Below are 21,938 nucleotides of genomic sequence, written 5' to 3'. Positions count from 1 at the left end.
GTTGAAGGGTATTTTTAATCATTATTCCTAAAATTAAATAAGGAATATTTCCTAAATTAGAATTAGAATAGTAATAGTACTTAAATAAGGAATACTTCCTAAATTAGAATTAGGAAAGTAATATTTCCTAAATTAAGTGATGAGTATTTTCCTAATATAATTCTATTAGTAGTAGTATATATAGGAGTATTGATCAACTTTTCTTCTTTCTTCTTCAGCCCAAGGTACGTTTCGCCGACTTTTCTTCATCATCTTTTTTTTCTTCTTCTTTGAGAAATCGATAATGTGTTTCCTCGTCGGCTACTACTACTGGAAGAATTGCAGGTATTCTTTCTTGTTTGTTCGAATGCTTCTGTTTCTGGGTACCCACTGATAAGATTGTGTTATAATAGAAATATATTTAATTAGGGTTTATTCAATCAAGATTTTAGGGTGTCCTTAGTAACATTTGGATCTTCGAGTTGTGTAGGATAATCATGTTTTTAATTGCTGTGGGGTGGGAAATTTTTTAAATTGATGACAAGGGGGTGTGACATATGATTGAATATGCAATAATTGCTTTCTTCTTTCTAAGTCGGCCAACTGTTACTTATGGCTCTCCACTTCAAGAATTGCAGGTAGTCTTATGTTTCATCTTTCTGTTTGTTCCTATGCGTCTTTAAAATTGATAATTGGTCATGATGATCTATTCGGTTCAAGATTGTGTTTGTAAACATTAATAATTGGTCGTGATGATCTTTGGTCGTAACAATAACCAATTTGACAATTTCTTGATGTTGTGATGAATAGTGGAGGCACTTGGGGCGGAAGATTGTTCCCTTCTCTTTTGACCCCTTTGTACATTGAGTTTATTCAATCAGCCTCCAGCAACCTTCCGCTTCTCTCTTCTTCTTTATGACCTCAGCAGGTACGTTCTTAAAACTTTTTCATCTTCTTCTTCTCTTTTTCTTTTCTTCTTCGGTCCTCTGCTTCACAACCTCAACAGGTATGTTTTCAGAACTTCCTCTTCTTCTTCTCTCTTTCTCTCTCATGGCCTGGCCTTGTAGTTGATTCATTAGGTCCTTCTATTATCATACCCTGAATTTAAGCAACATCCTTTTATTATCATGGAGAACAAAAGAAACATCCTTTAATTATCTTTAAAATGCTAAGATTCATCCTTTTGTTAGTGTTGGTCAATAAACTAACAACTTTAAACCATGGATGTCATGTTTTGTTCTTATCATCCTTCTATAAGCTAATATTTGGTAATTTTTAGTTAATTTAGTTGGATTTACAGTGCATAGGGTAGCAGTGTTCTTTATGTGTCACTTTTTTCGTTTATCAAGAGTCAATTTAACTGATCTTTGAAACTCAATTATATTAGATCGATAATAAACCCAAAAAAGGTTGGGGTCGATTCCACAAGGAGTACGCGCGTGTCAAGATGTCAAGAGTGTGAGAATTTAAAAATTTCCTAAGCTTATCTTCAAATAAAAGAGTGATTAGTAATTAAATATAAAACTAGACTGTTTCCTAAATGCAATAAAAATATTTTATTTTTCGATTAACAGAGGGACTGGGGTTGTAGCCTCAATATGGCATGCCTAGTTCACGAACACAAGGATCTTGCTCAAATGCATAAGATTAATGAAAATGATCCAATTGATAATTACTTTCAAGAATTTTTCAATTCGAGAAAGCTAATCCCAAAAGTTCTTCCAAACTAAAAGGAAAATATTAAGACCCAATTGATAGACCCTAGTAGGGATCTCCCTATTCCTAGTTCGATATCGTTAATCAAGCACAATTAATTCCTTAATATACTTGATAACTTGCTACTTGCTAAAAACCCGATCCAATTTTTACACTTCCGAGTAAGAAATGAATATATAGGGCTAAATGTAGTGTTTGCAACCACCAAATTAACAAATAAGAATGTAAACAAGTAGATAATCACAATCCAAATAACCATAAGCAGTAAACTAGTATTCAATCACATAAAAACCACAAGAGTCTACAACCCCAGCTAATAGATTTAGCTACTCATACGAGAAAAAGGAAATACAAGATGAAATGTAATAATAAAGTAATAAACATAGTTAAAGATGAAATAAAGAAGAAGATTCAAACTCTATGGTAAAAATCTCTTAATCCTTCCCTAGCTAGAGATACTCTACCCAGACTTGTAAATCCAAAAACTGCTCCAGAAAATGATCTATTTCTTATTTATATAACTCTATAAAATCTGGACTAAGATGCCCTTCCGCTGCATATTTCGTGGAGCAAAATCGTGGAGACATTCCAATTTCGTCTCCCTATTTTCATTTCATGGAGCTGAGAATTTCGTGGAGTGAGACAGGCTTGCTCCTCCTTTAGATTTAGCCAAATTCAAGCTCTTCTACCGTTAGAAACGGATCCACGAAAACTTAACATGGGCACAATTTTTGTGACTTCTCAATCTTTACTTTTCTCATTGTTTTGCTCCAACTTCCATCTTCTTTTTTTTTTTCATCATTTTGGATCAAGTACTTGATTGATTGACTTCTTCAGCTCCAAATCCTGAAATTCACCAATTTAAGTTTGTTTGGGTTATTAAATTATACTCAAAGACCTTAAAACACAAGAAAAAGGTAATTCATATGTTGCTAACATGCCAACTTATCATTAGATCATCTCAATAAAATTTATGTTCAAATATTCAAATATATACCATAAATACTATAAGTTGTAATTCAAAAATTACATATTGAAGTGTTTATATCAAAATTCATATAATTTTTATCTCTAAAAGCAAAGAAAAATATCCACATGAATAAAAACGTTTAAGTAATTTCTATGTATATAACTTTTATTTTAAAAATAAATTGATACTCTTATTTAATCTACTCAGAAAAATAGACTAGAGTTTCATACTTCAAATTCCCTTATTTTTCCTGGAAATGAAGGAGAAACTGTACATCTTTCAAATAATATTTATGTACATATTCGATTAATAATCATATAGAGCTGAGAAATAATTTACTAAAATATTTTTTGTTTTCATCTATTATGGAAGCACTCTTGCTGCTACGATGAAGTTGATGGTACAGAATTCCTTCCTAGCCCGTCCACTTTAATAAGAATTACCTATCAATCAGCTAAAAGAGAGGGATTGAGCGAACATCATAGGGGATTGTAGGTTAAGCAGTTATTTCTTGATAGAAACTAACATGCGGATGAATCTTGCCATTTTTGGAACAATTGAGGGATGTTTTCTGTTCATTACATAACATAAGGATGTGCTTTAAGTTTAGGGTATATTGAAGGATGTTTCTGGCAACAAACTCGGTTTAGTCATGTGATTGTTTCTGGCCAGCATGATAATTATATATCTGATTGGTGTAAGGTATTAATTTTAAAACTTCTTCTTTGCGTTTGGAGTTATTTTTGCGTGTGTAGGTACATTTTGTTCATACGTTCTCTCTTTATGATTTGGGGAAGTGATAAGATCTGGAAATTTGAGCAGTGCACTGGTTTCCTGTTAATGATGTACTACCTTTTCCTGTTCAGTTTAGGGTATGATTGAAGGACGTTTTTGACAACAAACTCGGTTTAGTCATGTGATTGTTTATGGGCAGCTTGATAATTATATATCTGATTGGTGTAAGGTATGAATTTAGAACTTCTTGATTGCATTTGGAGTTCTTTTTGGTGTGTGTAGGTACATTTTGTTCATACGTTCTCTTTTTATGATTTGGAGAAAGTGATGTGTTCTGGAAATTTGAGCCATTAATAATGTACCACCTTTTCCTGTTAAGTTTAGGGTATAATTCAAGGATGTTTTTGGCAACAAACTCGTTTAGTCATGTGATTGTTTCTTGTCAGCTTGATAATTATAGATCTGATAGGTGAAATTATGAAATTTAGAACTTCTTGATTGCGTTTGGAATTCTTTTTGTGGTGCGTTGGTACATTTTGTTCCATACGTTCTCTTTTTATGATTGGGGAAAGTGATGTGCTTTGGAAATTTTAGCAGTGCACTAGTGTCCAGTTAATGATGTACTGCATTTTCCTTGTTGCGAACTTACAATTACTCAACATAAATAGGGAATCCTCCTCTTGTGGTTTGTAATCTAGCTTTACTTGTCATTTCGCTCTTGAACGTTCCTAGCTGTTCTTGTTACTGTGAACTGGCAAGTAGTCATTTAGTTTGTTGTAATCTATTTTATCTAGTCTATAACGAGGATACTACAGTGTTAATCTCGGAGGGAGAGTGGGTCGGTGGGTGGGTTGGTTGTTGATTAAGCCTCTGACCAGTTGTGAATTCAGATGCATCATGGAAAATAGTTCTAAGCAAGAGTGGTTTTTTAGCTGTTGTGGTTTGGTTATTTTATCCTTATTTTAGTCCTGTGATTCTTTCTGACCAGCTTGAAAATTATAGATCTGATTGTTTTATGGTATGAAATTTAAAACTTTTTGATTGCGTTTGGAGTTCTTTTTGGGGTGCGTATGTCTATTTTGTCCATACGTTCTCTTTTTATGATTTGGGAAGTGAAGTGTTCTGGAAATTTGAGCAGGGCATTGGTGTCCTGGTGTCCTGTTAATGATGTATTACATTTTCCTTGGTGCGAACTAACATTTGCTTAGGGAGTCCTCTTTTTGTTTGTAATCTGACTTTTCTTGTTATTTCATTCTTGAACATTCATAGCTGTTCTTCTTACTGTGAACTGGCAAGTAGTCATTTAGTTTATAATCTGTTTAATCTAGGTGTTGTTTCGGAGGGAGAGTGGGTCTGTGGGTGAGTTGGTTGTGGATTCCGCCGTTGACCAGTTGTGAATTCTGTTGCATCAACGAATATAGTTCTAAGCAAAGAGTATTTTGGTAGCTGTTGTGGTTTGGTTATTTATATCCTTCTATGTGTTTTCCGTTCCTATTGGTTTTGGTATTATGATAATGCCTTTTTGATATGATATATTTTTAGTGAATTAGCATTTTGGGTAGGATCGTTCAATTTCCCTATGCCTTCATGTTCATAAGAACTAAAGGCAGTTTTTATATTTTTCTTTTGCTGATGCTCTGCATTTATTGTGATTAAGTGGCTAAGGAGGGAGGTTTAATATGTTATCTTGTTCAGTTGTTGTGAAATGCGATTGTGTTTTAGAATTTTTCCCTCCTTTTGGCCTTTTGTATGGGGCTTCAAATTGATTCTTTTGCACATTATGGGATGTAGCGTAGACATTTGAACATTGTCTGTTATCCAGTGTAGAGAATTATAGTTCTCTATATGTGTGTACATCTTTCAAATAATATTTATGTATCTATCCGATTAATAACCATATAGATCTGAGAAATAATTTACTAAAATATTTTTTGTTTTCATCTGTTATGGAAGCACTCTTGCTGCCACGATAAAGTTGATGATACAGAATTCCTTCCTAGCCCGTCCACTTTAATAAGAATTACCTATCAATAAGCTAAAAGAGAGGGATTGAGCGAACATCATAGGGGATTGTAGGTTAAGCAGTTATTTCTTGATAGAAACTAATATGTGGATGAATCTTGCCATTTTTGGAATAATTGAGGGATATTTCTGTTCATTACAATAACATAAGGATGTACTTTTAAGTTTAAGGTATAATTGAAGGATGTTTTTGGCAACAAACTCGGTTTAGTCATGTGATTGTTTCTGACCAGCATGAAAATTATATATCTGATTGGTGTAATGTAATGAATTTGAAAACTTCTTGTTCGCGTTTGGAGTTATTTTTGGCTTGTATAGCTATATTTTGTTCATACGTTCTCTTTTTATGATTTGGGGAAAGTGATGTGTTCTGGAAATTTGATCAGTACACTGGTTTCTGTTAATGATGTACTACCTTTTCCTGTTAAGTTTAGGTATGATTGAAGGATGTTTTTGACAACAAACTCGATTTAGTCATGTGATTGTTTATGGGCAGCTTGATAATTATATATCTGATTGGTGTAAGGTATGCAATTTAGAACTTCTTGATTGCGTTTGGTGTTCTATTTGGTGAGTGTAGGTACATTTTGTTCATACGTTCTCTTTTTATGATTTGGAGAAAGTGATGCGTTCTGGAAATTTGAGCCGTGCACTGATTTCCTGTTAATGATGTACTGCCTTTTCCTGTTAAGTTCAGGTTTAAATTGAAGGATGTTTTTCGCAACAAACTTGTTTAGTCATGTGATTGTTTCTGGTCAGCTGATAATTATAGATCTGATAGGTGAAATTATGAAATTTATAACTTCTTGATTGCGTTTGAAATTTTTTTTGTGGTGCGTTGGTATATTTTGTTCATACGTTCTCTTTTTATGATTGGGGAAAGTGACGTGTTTTCGAAATTTGAGCAGTGCACTGTGTCCAGTTAATGTACTACATTTTCCTTGTGCGAACTAACAGTTACTCAAAAATAAATAGGGAATCCTCCTCTTGTGGTTTGTAATCTAGCTTTTCTTGTCATTTCTCTCTTAGACGTTCCTAGCTGTTCTTGTTACTGTGAACTGGGAAGTAGTCATTTAGTTTGTTGTAATCTATTTTATGTAGTCTATAACGAGGATACTACAGTGTTAATCTCGGAGGGAGAGTGGGTTGGTAGGTTGGTTGGTTGTGGATTCAGCCTCTGACCAGTTGTGGATTCAGTTGCATCGTGGAATATAGTTTTAAGCAAGAGTGGTTTTTTAGCTGTTGTTGTTATGTTCTGTATTTTAGTCACGTGATTCTTTCTGACCAGCTTGATAATTATAGATCTGATTGGTTTATGGTATGAAATTTAAAACTTTTTCTTTTTGGGTGCGTAGGTACATTTTGTTCATACGTTCTCTTTTTATGATTTGGGGAAAGTGATGTGTTCTGGAAATTTGAGCAGTGCACTGGTGTCCTGTTAATGATGTACTACATTTTCCTTGGTGTGAGCTAACAGTTGCTTAGGGAGTCCTCTTTTTGTTTGTAATCTGGCTTTCTTGTCATTTCATTCTTGTATGTTCCTAGCTGTTCTTGTTACTGTGAACTGGCTAGTAGTCATTTAGTTTGTAATCTGTTTGATCTAGTCTATAACAAGGACACTAGGTGTTAATTTCGGAGGGAGAGTGGGTCGGTGGGTTAGTTGGTTGTGGATTCCGCCTTTGACCAGTTGGGAATTCTGTTGCATCAACGAATATAGTTCTAAGCAAAGAGTATTTTGGTAGCTGTTTTGTGGTTTGGTTATTTATATCCTTCTATGTGTATTTCGTTCCTATTGGTTTTGGTATTATGATAATGCATTTTTGATATGATATATGTTTAGTGATTAGCATTTTGGGTAGGACCGTTCAATTTCCCTATGCCTTCATGTTCATAAGAACTAAAGGCAGTTTTTGTATTTTGCTTTTGCTGATGCTCTGCATTTATGGTGATTAAGTGGCTAAGGAAGTTCTAATGTTATCTTGTTCAGTTGTTGTGGAAATGCTTTTGTGTTTTAGAATTTTCCCCTCCTTTTGGCCTTTTTTATGGGGCTTCAAATTGATTTTTTTGCGCATTTATGGGATGTAGTGTAGACATTTTTGAACATTGTCTATTATCCAGTGTAGAGAATTATAGTTCTCTGTGTGTGTGTGTGTGTGTGTTTGGGGGGGGGGGGATTGGGATTGTGAGAATATGCGTTCTGGGTGCCTTTTGAGTTTCTTGGTTGACTGACCCCTCCTGTGTCGGGCTTTATTCCCTGTCTTACCTTTGACACTGCAATTACCTTGCGAAGATAAATGTTTGTTTGCTACAAATACTGTGATATTCTTAGTGATAATGGAACAAGATTGATTAGCGTATCTTTTGGTGTTTGTGTCTGCGAAAAATTAGTACACCTACTCATATTGTTGTCCTTTGGCTGAAGATGTCTCTTTTTTTTTTTCCTGCAAGTTGAAGCTTCCTTGAGACTGCTTGTGTAACATGCAGGTTCTCAACTGGCACTGCTCTCTGTTTCTCTTGTATCTTGTGCTGTTATATTCATCCACATGCTTATGTTCTTACCACTACAAGAGGAGGCTGTATTTAGGGGGACGGTGTAAGCCTAATCTAATAATGTTATTTGGTGCTTTGGTATTTGTTATATTATTTTTGCAGTCTGCTTCTACATTTTTGTTTGTTCGTTATAACACCAATAAAAGGAGTCTGCATTAATATCTGCTATAGAAGGGTTGAGCCATAACAAATGAGAAGCTATCCAACTTTTGTAATGATGCGTCGGGCTTTTTTCCAGTTCTGAGGTTGTTGATTATTTTGCTCCCATTGTAAGTCTTTCTGGCTTCTAGAAGGAAGTTGTCTTGTCTCTTATACGTGATGCTTTGGTCACCTTTGTTCTTTTCATTTGGTGGTGTTCTCCCGCATTGTAGATGGTAGAATCTTCGGGCTCCTTTTACCTCAATTAGTATAGCTGATTCTCTCTCCTCTTGCACTTAAGGTATCCTTTTCTTTCTATATTTAGCAATCACAAATTAACAGAATTCCTTGGCAATGAAAAATAAAGCTAATTTCTCTCTCCTCTTTCCCTTGACGTATCTAGTTATTACTTTCCATATTTAGCAATCAAGAATGCAAGAATTCTCTGCACTTTCAGGGATGTGGCTTTTACGTACTGTCAAGTTTAAAGGTTTATAGTGTTCATCCCGCATTTTCTTTGAATTCTGTTTAGGTCTGAGATGCTCCATTTGAATGCATATGATGACATACAGTTCCTTCTGGGATACGGGTTCTTATCCTCCTTTATTCCATTTATCCTCCTTTATTCCATGATTTTCTCTACGTGAAAAAGGTGTTAGATTTTGGTTTGCACACAGCTTGCTTAGGTCTTCTATTTACAGATTAGCAGTCTTATGTGCTTTGACATCTTTTTTAGATTCATGTTCTTCTGTGTGTTTGTCATCAGTTTTCCAAGTAGTTGCTTTATAAATAGAGTTGGTGTCCGGAGCTGCTTTCTTCATTTGGTTTCAGGTGTTGTGTGATGCCATCTTTCCTAGTTGATCAATATTGATATTGCTTTTCTTTTTTCTGTGTTTGTCTATTATTTTTCAGGTTTTGATCTTGTGCGGTGTGGTGTTTGGTCGGTATTGTCTTGGTTGTTGTTAGAATTGGACTTTGATGATATATATGCTAGTATTTGCACTGGGTACGAGTTCTTGGAATGTTCCTTTCCATGGAGAAAATCAGTTTTGCATGTTTCTTTGTTGCTTCCATTACTGGTTGTCCGAAGTGTATATGTCCTTGATTTTGTTAGGAGGAAATTATCTCCTTTTGATCTGAGGAGTTATTAGGTAATTTTATTGTCTTTTATGTTTGTCCTTGGATTATTGGTAGAGCTGCATTTTGTTTTGTTGCTCAGTGTCATTGTTTTGGCACACTTGATGCATTGTTTTTGTGTGAAACCCTTGTAACTCCGCCTGTCAAGTCACAGCCGGTCCCAAGCCCGGAAAAAGGAGGAGGGCAAGTATCAATTTTGAGGAGGTAGTCATTAGTTTCTTCCTCCTCTCTGATTTGTGAATTTCTTGCTTATTGAAGTAGCCAAGGTCTTCGATATTTGCCCTAAGAACCCCTGTAACACTATTCTTGTTGTTGAAGAAGTCAGGTCAACCCAAGTATATGTTGTTCTTAATAACAAAGACTAGAGTTCCTCTCCAAAACTAAAACCCTAATATGGAGTCCTTTTCTATATCCCAAGTCAGCATTTAGTGGTGCATTCAACGATGACATCAGCAACAACCCAAATTCCTACATAACAAATGCCACCTATTTTGCTGTAATGTACTGTGAAGATATTGGTGAAGGTCTATTGGAAACAACCTCTCTGCCTACACAAGGTAGGTGCAAGGCTGCGTACACCACCCTCCCCAGACCCCACTTGTGGGATTATACTGCTTGTGTTTGTTTTTTGTACTGTGAAGATATCTATTAAGAGCAGTTTTATCATTTTCCACATAATTGATCAACCTACTAGCTTTATGATAGTTTTTCAAAAAGAAGTAAAACTAAATTTGAATTTGCCTTAGAAGCAGTTAACTATATATCTAGAGAGAACCTAAGTTCTTTGTTATAGAAGACGGTGTTTGCCTCTAGATTAGCAGTCAAACTTGTCTTCTATTTTATCATCTTTTTGGTTTGTTATGTATCAGTGTCTGGTAATTGTAGTGTTCATGCATTTTGTGCAGGTACCTGTAACACTCCTTGAGTATTCCATCAATGCAGTCACACAAGGTATAGACTCTATAGCTTCAACCGGAGTCATAATTCGTGGAGAGAATGGGTCATACATGCATTTTGTGCAGGTACCTCTTTCTCTGATAGAACCTCGGGAGTCGGTAACATGGAGAGAGAGGGAGGGGGGCATGCAGGTGTAGGTTGACACAACAAATTTTGGAACTGAGGACATGATAGCAATGTGAAATGAGCAAAATGTATAACTTTTCGATAAAGCTAACTGTGTAGAGCTCAGATTTTGGTTCAACACCTGAATAGATAATTGCTGTATGAGTACTATGATAGAATATAAGCTTGGATATTTAAATGGAAAATATTTGTATAGCATGAGTATATGAGCTGAAGCATAACCACAGTTGGTGTAAGATTTATGTTTCCGCGGCACCGTTCTCCCCTCCTCTTTGCCGTTCTTCTACATGCCCCTTGCTTCTTTTCTCCATTGACTGTCCTCACCCTTTGTGTTTCCTCATTAGTCATCACTGCAACCCCCAGGTTTTCCAAGTACTGCCCCCAATTTGTTACTCTTGTTCCCCCAAGTTCTTTCTTCAATCTTCCTTTTTTCCATTTGACTAGTCCAAAAGGAATACCAGTGACAATGTGTGCACCAAGTAGAAGAGTCAAAATTATTATTTTACATGCTTGGCTGGATGTCAATCTTGTGTCCAACATATATACAATCCACATTTGTTTGTTAAGTCCAGGAAACATCACCTTTTCTTTCTCTTACTAGAGATATCTTTTAAAACTACTTTCTTCTTGCGTGGAAGCATAGCAGATATGGATGGATATTGTTATCTCCAGTGTGTTGGTGCATTGAATAAGATGATGAGTTTCAGAAAACTGTTTGGTGAAAAAACAACAAACGTGAAGGCAGTACAGTCGTATAGGTACTTCTGTGTTCATCGAGCTTATGGAACTTATGCAACTGCACTGGAGCTTTATCAGTTGTACAGAAATGAGGAGGCTGTTCAAAGTTTATGGTGTTTCAGTTAAAACATAGACACATTGTCCATATAAGATGTTTTTCAGCCTTGATAACTTTGTTCATGCTCCCTGGCTGTGTTAGGGATTTCCACAAAGTTCATACTTATGGCATTATTAGGGATTTCCAATGTTTTTAGCATTCCAGAGTAGGCTGCTGGTGCAAAGATTGGTAAAGTCCAGGTTTTCCAAGAGACTGCTCCCAATCTAGTAATCATGCCAATTTCTTTTAATTGAGATTTGTCACCAATCACCAACTCTTTCCATTCCCTTCTGAGGTACACTATTTCTAATGTAAATGAAAGCTTGGCTATATTTGGTACAAATGAAACCATTTCATTGTATATTTTATGAAATTTATTCCCTTTAAAATACTGAATAGAGTTACCCTCATGGCTAGATCATCCTATTTGGGACCATAATCAATAAAGATGATACAGGAAGACAATTTCAGTTCACACACTATTATAGAGAAGCAGACTTGCACAGCTAACTGGATATTCCAACTCCTCATGTAATTATCCTTCATAATATGATCTGTTCCCTTCTCTGGGGTATTCCTAAACAATAATCTGGTAATGATTAATTAAAGAAAATTATAGAAAAAGAGAGAGAGCAGGACCGACGAAACCAAACGATACGTCAAAAGCACAAGGATCCAGTAGCATGTTTTGTAAATGAAAGTAGCTTTTGAACTTGTGTGTAGCAATTAATCTCATCTCACAGTTTCTTAAAAAGAACAAGTGGGGAACTGGAGTTTTCTGAAACTAGATGCAGGCTGAACACTTAACACTGCTCTTGATCAAAACGGGACTAGATTACCAGCCACATTAGATATCTGATGATGGCTTAACCTTCTCTTTCAAGAACTGCAATATGTGCTCACGTTTCCAGTTATCAATTCTGTAAAATGTATCGAATACATTAGATAACCAGAATAAAGATTTGGCTGTTATCAAACATGCGTACAAAAGGAATGATTCTATTTGACGCAATGCACAGGGTGCAAACTAATTTTCATCAGGAAAAATTTACTTAGAGCTGTGAATTGCAACTCCATGTACTCGAGCTTCCCGAGGACACTAAGTTCTCTGAAATCTTTTAGCATGTGCCACACACTCATGACTCATGACCCAAAAGTTAATTTTTGGTGACAAATAAATGACCGTCTACCTGTATGGCTGAATATAATCATGTTTCCCGAAAATGGAATAGGAAGACATGAAAGAGGAGGATTTGGAAAATATATCTGGCCATAACGGTCCTGATGACTAATACAGAACATGCTCAATGCAATGTAGAAGTATTATAGAAACACAAATCTGTAGTGCTCAGACACAAAACACTAAGGAAAGAAGGGAAAAAGAGACGAAGGAAGATGACCTAATGGTTTCCTTTTGCTCTCCGTGATCATCCAACATGATCAACTTTGGTGGAGAATTAAATGCATATTGAACTTTTACAAAAGGGAATTGGTCCTTCTCTTCTTCAATGAACCCAACGACTTCGGGATAGAAAACTAGTTTTCTCATGCAGACTTCCAAAACTGCTCCAGAATAAACAACCTGCATTCACAATTAGAGTAGATTAAAATTAGGAAGTACCATTTCAAAGTAAAGCCATCATGTTGATCAATCAGTAAAGAAGTACCATCTTTGCCATAGATGTAACAGCTCATATGTTTTTTTTTTTTGAGAGAAAATGTGACAGCTCATATGTTAGTCTGGCATTTCAGGAAGTTCATGATTTACTCTAGCCATTAGTCTGGCATTTCAGGAAGTTCATGATTTACTCTAGCCATTAGTTGACTGTTATGAGATAGCATGTCATTTACTTGTGCAACAGTAGAATCTTTAAGAATTCCACCATCCACCAAGTATGAGAAAAGGATGGATAAAAAAAAAGAAATAAAAATGCGCCCATTAGTTTGATCTAGGGGTAAGAACGCTACACGTAATGTGTGGGTTAGACAAATGTCATGGTTCGTACGCTGCTACAGAAAAAAACATGGTATTTAAGTGGAGAAAGGTAGAGTAGGCTTATTATCCAGCGAGTTCTAAATTATGCTCCATTGGCCCGAGCGGATTCTCGATTATTCAAAAAAGGAAAAAAAAAAAGAAAAAGAAAAGACACCCTTCTCCAAAGTGATATTTTGGCATCTTATTTTCTCCCTGCATCCCCCCATACCTTTTTGGTCAAGGTGCTTACAAAAAGAAGACTCGAGTGGTCCACTTCTCATATTTTACCGCTTTATTCATTTTCCATATACTAGGGCATAGGGGACTTTGAGGCAGGTATCGAAACCCAAAAAGTTCTAAATTTTCAACTTCCCTGAAATAAACAAGCAAACCAAAAGAAAAAAAATAGATGAGGAACAAGGGGAAGGCAGATAAGTGTTTTCATCTTCTGTTTAAGTTTGCCTCAATTTTTTTTTAACTATTATTTGGGAGCAAACATCCTTATCAAAACCATCTTAATATGAATCTCTTACCTCTACAATGTTTACATGGAAGCCATGATTTTCGAAAATATTGGGCAACACTAGAGACCAGAAACCCAGAGGAGACTCTTCAAAACTCTATATACGACCTGAACTATAACTGCTAAAAATAACCTCTAGCAGATGAAATATCTCAGTCGCATCTGTACCTTACTCATGGCATCATCAGAGTCTTCTGTGCAACAGCTCAAACATTCAGACACCAACTCTGTAGGAAACAGGTAATCAATACTGTTTAGGAAGATATAACTATACTTGTCAACATGCATTTGAAATTAAATTAGGAAAAAATAATTACACAAGGACATGGAGAGGAGCAGTCCATTTGGTCATTATAAACTCCTAACAATCCACAAAAATAGGAAAGAACCAATAAAACAGCAATAGCTCCTGCATCCAAATATGGAGCATGACTTCTATTAATATACTTTATTTGGTCAAGTTTTCTACATTAGCGCCATGGTTCTACCTTTTTCCTCTTTTCATTTGATGAAGTTGCTCTCTCTAACTATGCATAGTCCTTTTTCTCAATAAATCACAATGATTAGTCAAATTTAGTATTCTATCATATGGATCTTAATTTACAGGACATGGTGAAAGGTTAAATAAGTTCAAACATTTCTAATCACAATCAGACAGCACGATACACGGCTTTTAGATATCCATATAATCCTTTCACATTACGACTTAAGTTCAGCAAATAATACATCCCGATTTTTTTAGAGGTCCCAGTATTTGCATAGAAATTAAGAAAACTTTTTTGCAGTGCAAGGATGAGGGCAAAGATACAGAGATAGCAAATGTGAATTGCATACATTAAAGAAAAAAATAAAAAAGTTATTCATTTACTTACAGAGGGTTGCATAATTGAAGCAAAATGTTTGTGAATTTGCAACACTAAAGATAAGCTAGTAAGCTGGTATTTCCACTACCTTCCAGATCGTTTTTACCAATGTTCCACAAAGCTTTTCAATGTCAATCTAGTACTTGTATGATCTTTTCCTTGAAATTTTCAAACTTATCGAAATCCCACCAACTGGGTACATGGTGTAGTGATCCTTAAGCTATTTGATATTTATAGCATAGATAAATCATTGCAGTTTGTTTGCCCCATAATGATAGTTTTTATGTAGCAGTACATCATTAATTCGGGCTTTACATTGACTCCTGATATTGGTCCATTATTGTTTCTTTCCCAGACTAGAACTAGTTAAACAAATCCAAACACAGCTGTGATTAAAAGCAAGTATCAAACATTTGGTTGCCTAGAGCAAAAACAACAAATCTTAGTTATCCATGTATGTAGGAAAAATCTCTTCTTGGATGAGTTATAGCAATATCAAATACCATTTGTGGTGCCCAGCAGAAAAGCCGAGTAAGCATGATTTGGAAACTATTGACAGTAACAGAGGCAACTGATTGAATAAAACATCGTGTCATAGAGAGCCACTGCCATGAAAGTGATTTCGGCCCAAACCATGATGTAAATTGTTTGAGACTGGTTGCTCCCCAAAGTACAAGCGCAATCCCAAACACGAGCACTCGTGGTTGAAAGTTTGGAATTCACATAAATACGATTGCCCAACAACTTTGAGGAAATGAGAATGACTTTTTCTGTATTTGATAATTCACACAGATCCGCTTTTATAGGCCATCTGCTAGAGTTGTTATGAAAGAAACAACTACAACTTCACACGAATTAATTTGTAGCTGTTATAGAAAATAAAATCTGTTGTTACCGGACTTATTCAAGTAGCAGTTACAAAATTCATTTTGCAGCAGTTGCATTGCGCACGCCTCACGAGCTGAGTCGGACGATTGGAGAGGGCAGCGATACATGTGTGGTTGCCAAGTTTCGCCTCAACAAGCATGGAGGGAACTCAACTAATCCCATAAGAAAGAAGTTTGTGTATAAAGTACTCAAAATGAATTTAATCTTTCTAAATGGAACTTTTGTCTACTACACAAGACAGAGCAGTGCAAAAGGGAGCGACAAACAATTCTATAGCTTTGCATTACCAACAAATTTTGAATAAAACAAACAATTCCCACTAAGGCAAAGGTAACAATCTGTGATCAAATGAAGTTATACGAGCCTTCGATATGCACTACATTTCCTATCCCTCTGAAGTCTCCTGGTACTTAGTAAGATTGAGCTCATTTTGCACTTAATGCATGTGTTGAGATAGACTTGATGGAATCACCTACATGAGCATAAAGGTTTAGTTGCCTTTTACGGAAGACTTGGGTAGTCTTTCTAAAGGGCTCATGATACACTGGTCAAGCAAAAGAGAGGAAGTTTCAAGTATCTTGGGTCTATTATCCAATGTAACTGGGAGATTGACGATGACGTCACTCACCATATTGGTGCAAGGTCGCTGAAATGGAGGCTCACATTTGGAGTCATGTGTAATAAGAAAGTGCACAAAACTTAAAAGACAAGTTCTACAATGTGGTAGTTAAACCAGCTTTGTAGTATGCGGCAAAGTGTTCTAGTCAAGAACTCTCACATTCAGAAAGATAGTGAAAGATATGAGGATGATGTGATAGATGTGTGGGCATATTGAGGTAAGATTACTAATGAGGATATCCAGTACTAGGTGGGAGTGACTTCGATGGAGGACAAGAAGTGGAAAGCATGACTGAGATGATTCGGGCATGTGGCGAGATGTACGGATGGCGAGAGGTTGGCTATGCATGGTTTCATGAGATGTAGAGTAGACCAAAGAAGTATCGATGAGACGTGATTAGGGAAAAGTACAAAAAATGACACAATTTCAACTTACCAAGGACATCACCTTAAATAGGTAATTACAAAATATGTCGCCTAGCTCGACTCATGGTCTTGATGCGTGCGCGTTGTGGAATGGCTCACCCTTTTAGCCTGACTTTTTTTTCTTATCATTTTCTTGCACTATTTAATTGCACCAAAACAAATTTTGTAACCCAACTCTTTGAATAATTTTTCGTTTCTATAATAACTCAAAAACTTACCTATAAAACTAGCCCCTTTTTTTTTTGACACTAGTAACATTTTTATTTCGGTCAGTACATAGGTAGTATTCAAAAACCATATTTACAAAAAAAGAAGAGAAGGGTTATAGTCTTTCCAAAGCTAAACCAATCTTGTGAATTATCAATTACGAAAGAATCCTCTCATTCCCTCAAAGTTGTTCTTCTCAATCTTGTTACTCTCAATTGTATTTCTACAAAACTCCAAACTTCTAGCCATGAGCGCATGTGCCTGGGAGTTTTGTGGAACTTTAGGAGTGACCAGTCTCAAACGATTACCACCCTAGTTGAGCCGAAATTGCTTTCAAAGCAGTGGCTCACCATGGCACAGGTTTTATTTGATAAGTTGCTTATGTTCTCCTTAGGTTCATTGTCAATATTGTCATATTTTCTAAGAGATTAGTATGTAAAAGTTGTTTGGCATGCACGAAGAGGGAGAGAGATCTTCCACTTATGCTATTACCTAGTGTAGGATTCTGTAACTCTTAAAAAAAGAATTCTGATCTTATTTATGGTTCTTTACCGAATTTCCTCCATTACAAGGTTCTCCACATATAAGGTAAACAATATCACTTGATTTTTTTAATCTAGGCCCTTACATCCAATTCCTCCAGTTCCCTGTTCTCTTTCAATTAAACTGCAGTCTTCAAGGTTTTTCTCCAACTCATTCAGGAAGCTAATCAGCCCTGGATATAGCTCTTTTAATCATCCCCTTCTGAACCCATTTGCTCTAACCTTATAAAAACTACACCTGAGGCCATCTCATATCCAACCTATCTATCCAAAACTTATAAAAGATCAAAACTCATCTTCAGTCTCCTTGAAAACAATGTCAAGGTCAATAAATTCCCTCAATCCCACAAACCTTTTACCCCACTATTCATACACTAAATTTAACAAAAACCCAGAAATTATCTGCATTTAATTACATATATAGAGACAACAAAAGATGGAGAGTTTTAGAAAGAACCTTGATCTTTGACATACTCAGCAAGAGTTCTACAATCGGAGCATAGAGCTAAACCCGTAAACCCGAGATTTTCACACTCTTTCGTGCTCAACTGCTCAGCTTTTGCCCCCAAAACTCCAACAACAAAGCACAGCAATGCTACCTGGATCACACCCATTACTCTCTCTCTCTCTCTCTCTCTCCTTTGCATTTGCGGAATCTATATATGTATGAAGATCGAAGAGGAAGGTTTGACCCGAATCGCAGTTAACGGGTCGGTTGCTTTTGACTTGACTCTTCTGCTCTTCCAGTAAATTATTTGGTGACCCCTCAAATTAAGCTCAAACTCGATTTGACCCCTAAAACTTTTTAATATTAGATACTAGCATGTAATGACTTTAACGGGTGCTTATTTAGTTGAGCTAAGGGTCAAATATACCCTGTACTATATGAAATAGTTTAAATATACTTAGTAATATTTTTGGGCTAAATATATTTCTTATATTATATTTTTGGGTTAAATATATCCTTATGATCAACGGAGGATATGTAAACGACTGATATTAAATGAACTATTCAATTTAAATTAAATCAAATTCGGATATAATCCACTCCGTCCCGTCCCGCCTCGTGCCAATAACTTAACCCGCCCAATTTGTCTTTCAAACAAGAAAACCTAATGAACATTGTGTTCTTCCTGCAATTTGGAAGCCTCTGCAAGATGACAATAGATTTTTCTGTATTCTTGAGTTCACTATAATTTTTGAACCAATAAATATGATTTTTAGTTGTCACTACTAGTGCACCTAAGATTAAACAAGACATGGTTGATTTATTGTCTTGTAATTAGTTGGAGGAGTGTAAATAACTTTGATCGATGACAATTTTATGAAACCCTAAAATGGTTCGAAGTCCCTGACTGAGGTCGTTGCATTACCTAAAGTCTCCTAGCGAGGAAAGCAAAATCTGGAAGTCTTTTAGCATCGAACACCACCAACAAAAAGAAAAACTTTAAAAAATAGAGAATGTGCTTAAAGTGTCTTATGAGTTTCTAGCTGAAATTCTTTATAAAATTTTCAAACAACACTTGGTGCTACAGCAAGCTTGTCAATGATAATAACATTTTTGAATTTACATAACCAATCTAGCGGGGGAACATTATCATGAGTTGAATCAACAATATATTATAAAAAAAATCAAGAAAATTTTCATTAGTTGAGCTTGATTATCAACAATGCATTATAAAAAAAATCAGAGACTTCACCTAATATTAGACAAGTTCACTAATTTGTAACTTCATCACCCCGCAAGGCAACAGACCCAATAAAAAGAGTCGATATTTTTGTAGCGGAGTGGGTATACAAAACTTTTTTTTACCGATGAGTAGGTGCATAATAATTAAAATTTCTGTGTATTTTTGTTCAAAAAGTTGTATCTAAAAACACAGCTAGTAGGGATCAAACCCTCAACATCTATCAGGTAAATGAGTGTGCCTAGCGCTAGACTATCTGCCTTGCTGTGTGAAGAGTGTTCAGTTTATAAAATATTCAGATATTACACTATATTTTGCATATATACCCGACATAATTTTTCCAACGAAGGGTGTTCATCTGACCACCCTTACTAGATTGTAGCTCCGCCCCTCGAGAGGCTATAATTAGCCTGAGAGTATAACCAAGGGTATATTAAAACTATTTCATATAGTACAGAGGTATATTTGGCCCTTTGCCGTATTTAGTTTGATTTGTGCTTAATTAAGTATAACTCAAATGGATAATATATAGACATACGAGACTTTCTCACAACTTCGTTACTTGCGTTTTTTCTATCTTTTCGATTTCATTTCGATAATCGAGATAGTTAGCTTGGGTGCTAATGGTATTTTCTATTTAGAATATCTAGACTAATGACAATCTTCTTTACATGAACTGGAATTTAAGCAGTAATTCATCGGTTAATCGAAGCAAAATTATATATTTCTTCTTCACATCAATTCTCATAAATAAATTGCATTTTATGCACAATAATATTTTTCCTCTTACATGAACTTCTTTTGCATATATAATTACGGTTGAAAATGTCTTCTTACCTTTAAAACGAATACAAAAATATAACTTAGGAGTATAATAAATCATCATACATATGTTGGCCTTACAAAAAGGAAAAAACAAAATGAGTAAAGGCGTAATCAGGATTTTGATATGATGGATGCATTATTATAAAAAGGTTGATCTATGATATAAATTTGACCGGTTCGACATTTAGGTTCTAACTATTGAAAACCATTAACATTTTTAAAATTATAGGTCTAAAATTAATAAATATTGAACGAATTAAGATGTCAGTGCTACCAATTACCACTTAAAGAAGTGTTATCTAATTTTAAAAGAAAAATAAAACAAGATAAATATAAAATTCAAATTCCTAACCTCGCGGAGAGAGGAACACCTTCTCATAATCGCGTTATGTGATACTCTGGGTGTGAATTCACACATATATATTTCAATATCTTTTTGAAATATAACACTACTATATATGATCTCGGAAGGGAACCATGTGTTCATGTGAATCCGGTGACACCCCCTTAGATACGCCTCTTGAAAATGAGTATTGAGTGTGATAATTCAATAATTCTATACCAATAAATTAATAAACATTTTATGATTGAATTATCGATTGTGAATTTGTGATTTAATTTTTAACAACTTTACTACATACGTTTGAGTTGCTCAAAATAGTCTCTTAGATACGTCCCTCTGCTAATTAGTATTTTTTGACAATAGTTGACCAACAAACTAGCACCTTCTCGCATGAAAAGAGAAATAACAAATTAGACTAAATTTATCATTTGTAGCGTTATTTCGAAATTAATAAAATTAAAAATGGAATAGTTTGACTTCATATTGTGATTATAGTTTGACTTCAGGTTGTGATTAAGAATTGTCATCCACAAATCTTATTCTTTTTTACTTTTGTGTGATCGTATTGAATTGGCAACTCGATCGATAATAGTCTGCCTTATTCTATCTTGATACGTGTTTGCTTGTCTTTTTAACAACTTTATAGAACCACTATAGTTTTTAATGCATATAGTATTATCATATATATCACGCTCAGTTTTGCTAACTTTAATAAATTCATTCGCATACCTTTATAGAGATCAAAAAGTGTTTCATATATTTATAATTTTAAGGTCCAACTATAATCAATGTGCATATGAGAAGATCTCATTTTGTTGCTGCATATTCATTGAAGAGAGCAATTTTGAAAAAAAACAAAACCAAGATGTGCAAAATATAGTCTTCCATTAAGATGAAGAATTTCATCGTCATGACTCATGAATTATACAAGGGCGAACATTCGATCTCCTTGGTGGAGATAGAGTGATATGATCATACAAGGATTGTGATCGGTAGATGATATTTTCTATTTCACTCACTGATACTCTTGGTTTAACAAATGAACGCGCCACTTCCAGCATGGTTGCCAGCTCTTTCTTGTACTGTATAGGTGATTGAAGAGAGTAAACGAGGAAATCAGTGTCTCAGAAAATAAGAACAAACAGAATAACTTACTGATGCAAAATAATACTACCTCGTTGATAGCTCCTGTCTTGATTTTCGACTGCATAATGCACCACTTCTTGAAATGAACACCTGTTGAAAATGCAAAAGGTAGTTAGTTTAACTTCATATCACATTCCACTCTTAAGAATCTGGAAGTTTTGGATTTTGAACATTCTAATGTTCATAATCATTCAAATAGAGTAACTTTTATCAAGGAAATTCAATGTTCCATGGGCAGCTCCCAAATTATGCACTGGACTGACTGTATCATGCTAGAAACTCCACAGAAAAGATAACTTTTCCCGTATGTGGAGTTCTCTTTTGTTGTGAAAGCACTAAGAAGCCCTAAACTCAACATGCAAGAGACAAATAGATTACAATCTGTTTTGATTCCAATTGTGGGTACCAATACTCCAAGAGACAAATAGATTACGATCTGTTTTGATTCCAATTGTGGGTACCAATACTCCATCAGAGTTCTGTGAGAGTGTAGCATTAGGGTGATAGGCAGATGATTTTCCCAAAAGTATGAAAGATGAGAAGCAAAATGATTGGTTAAAAGATACTCTAAAGATGCATTTAAGTGGTAACCAGTCAAATTCTAAAATGGTAGACATAGTTCTGGTGATAGATATATAGTACTTGAACATTTGGATACCACATCTTGGCCTCTTCACTGCAAGAATCTTTCATCCAAGGATTACAGAAGAGAATGTCCCCCCCCCCCCC

The 21,938-nt window shown here is 35.3% G+C and overlaps 2 protein-coding genes and 1 long non-coding RNA gene across 8 annotated transcripts in view; 1 reads left to right on the top strand and 2 right to left on the bottom strand.

Moving 5' to 3' along the window:
• Window positions 1-223: 223 nt before the first annotated feature.
• LOC114077589 lies at window positions 224-10,551 on the top strand. 2 transcript variants are annotated; one of them, XR_003578949.1, is made up of 2 exons: window positions 224-324; window positions 10,153-10,551. It is a non-coding gene; the product is annotated as an uncharacterized LOC114077589 (long non-coding RNA). The 2 variants fall into 2 exon arrangements; XR_003578948.1 differs by lacking the exon at window positions 224-324 and adding an exon at window positions 7,570-9,804.
• A 1,115-nt stretch (window positions 10,552-11,666) lies between these two features.
• On the bottom strand, window positions 11,667-17,893 carry LOC107021029 (selenoprotein F). Its single transcript, XM_015221599.2, has 4 exons — window positions 17,665-17,893; window positions 13,832-13,890; window positions 12,566-12,747; window positions 11,667-12,085 (listed from the first exon to the last, which is right to left on the bottom strand). The coding sequence occupies exons 1-4, from the start codon at window positions 17,852-17,854 to the stop codon at window positions 12,013-12,015; spliced, it is 504 nt and encodes a 167-aa protein (XP_015077085.1). The 5' UTR covers window positions 17,855-17,893; the 3' UTR covers window positions 11,667-12,012.
• Window positions 17,894-20,929: 3,036 nt separating this feature from the next.
• The window catches only part of LOC107021464 (BAG-associated GRAM protein 1), a 27,313-nt gene continuing 26,304 nt past the window's right edge, over window positions 20,930-21,938 (bottom strand). For all 5 annotated transcript variants that reach the window (XM_027917904.1, XM_015222133.2, XM_027917903.1 and 2 more), the window contains 2 exons: window positions 21,238-21,299; window positions 20,930-21,145 (listed from right to left, as the gene is read on the bottom strand). In XM_027917904.1, coding sequence (XP_027773705.1) covers window positions 20,972-21,145; window positions 21,238-21,299 — 236 coding nt within the window. In that variant the 3' untranslated portion in view covers window positions 20,930-20,971. The remainder of the gene's footprint in view (window positions 21,146-21,237; window positions 21,300-21,938) is intronic.

The sequence above is a fragment of the Solanum pennellii genome, chromosome 6 (assembly GCF_001406875.1).
Source record: "Solanum pennellii chromosome 6, SPENNV200".
Taxonomy (NCBI): Eukaryota; Viridiplantae; Streptophyta; class Magnoliopsida; order Solanales; family Solanaceae; genus Solanum; species Solanum pennellii.
The sequence above is the reverse complement of the archived record's forward strand: the minus strand, read 5'-3'. Positions and strand labels throughout refer to the sequence as shown.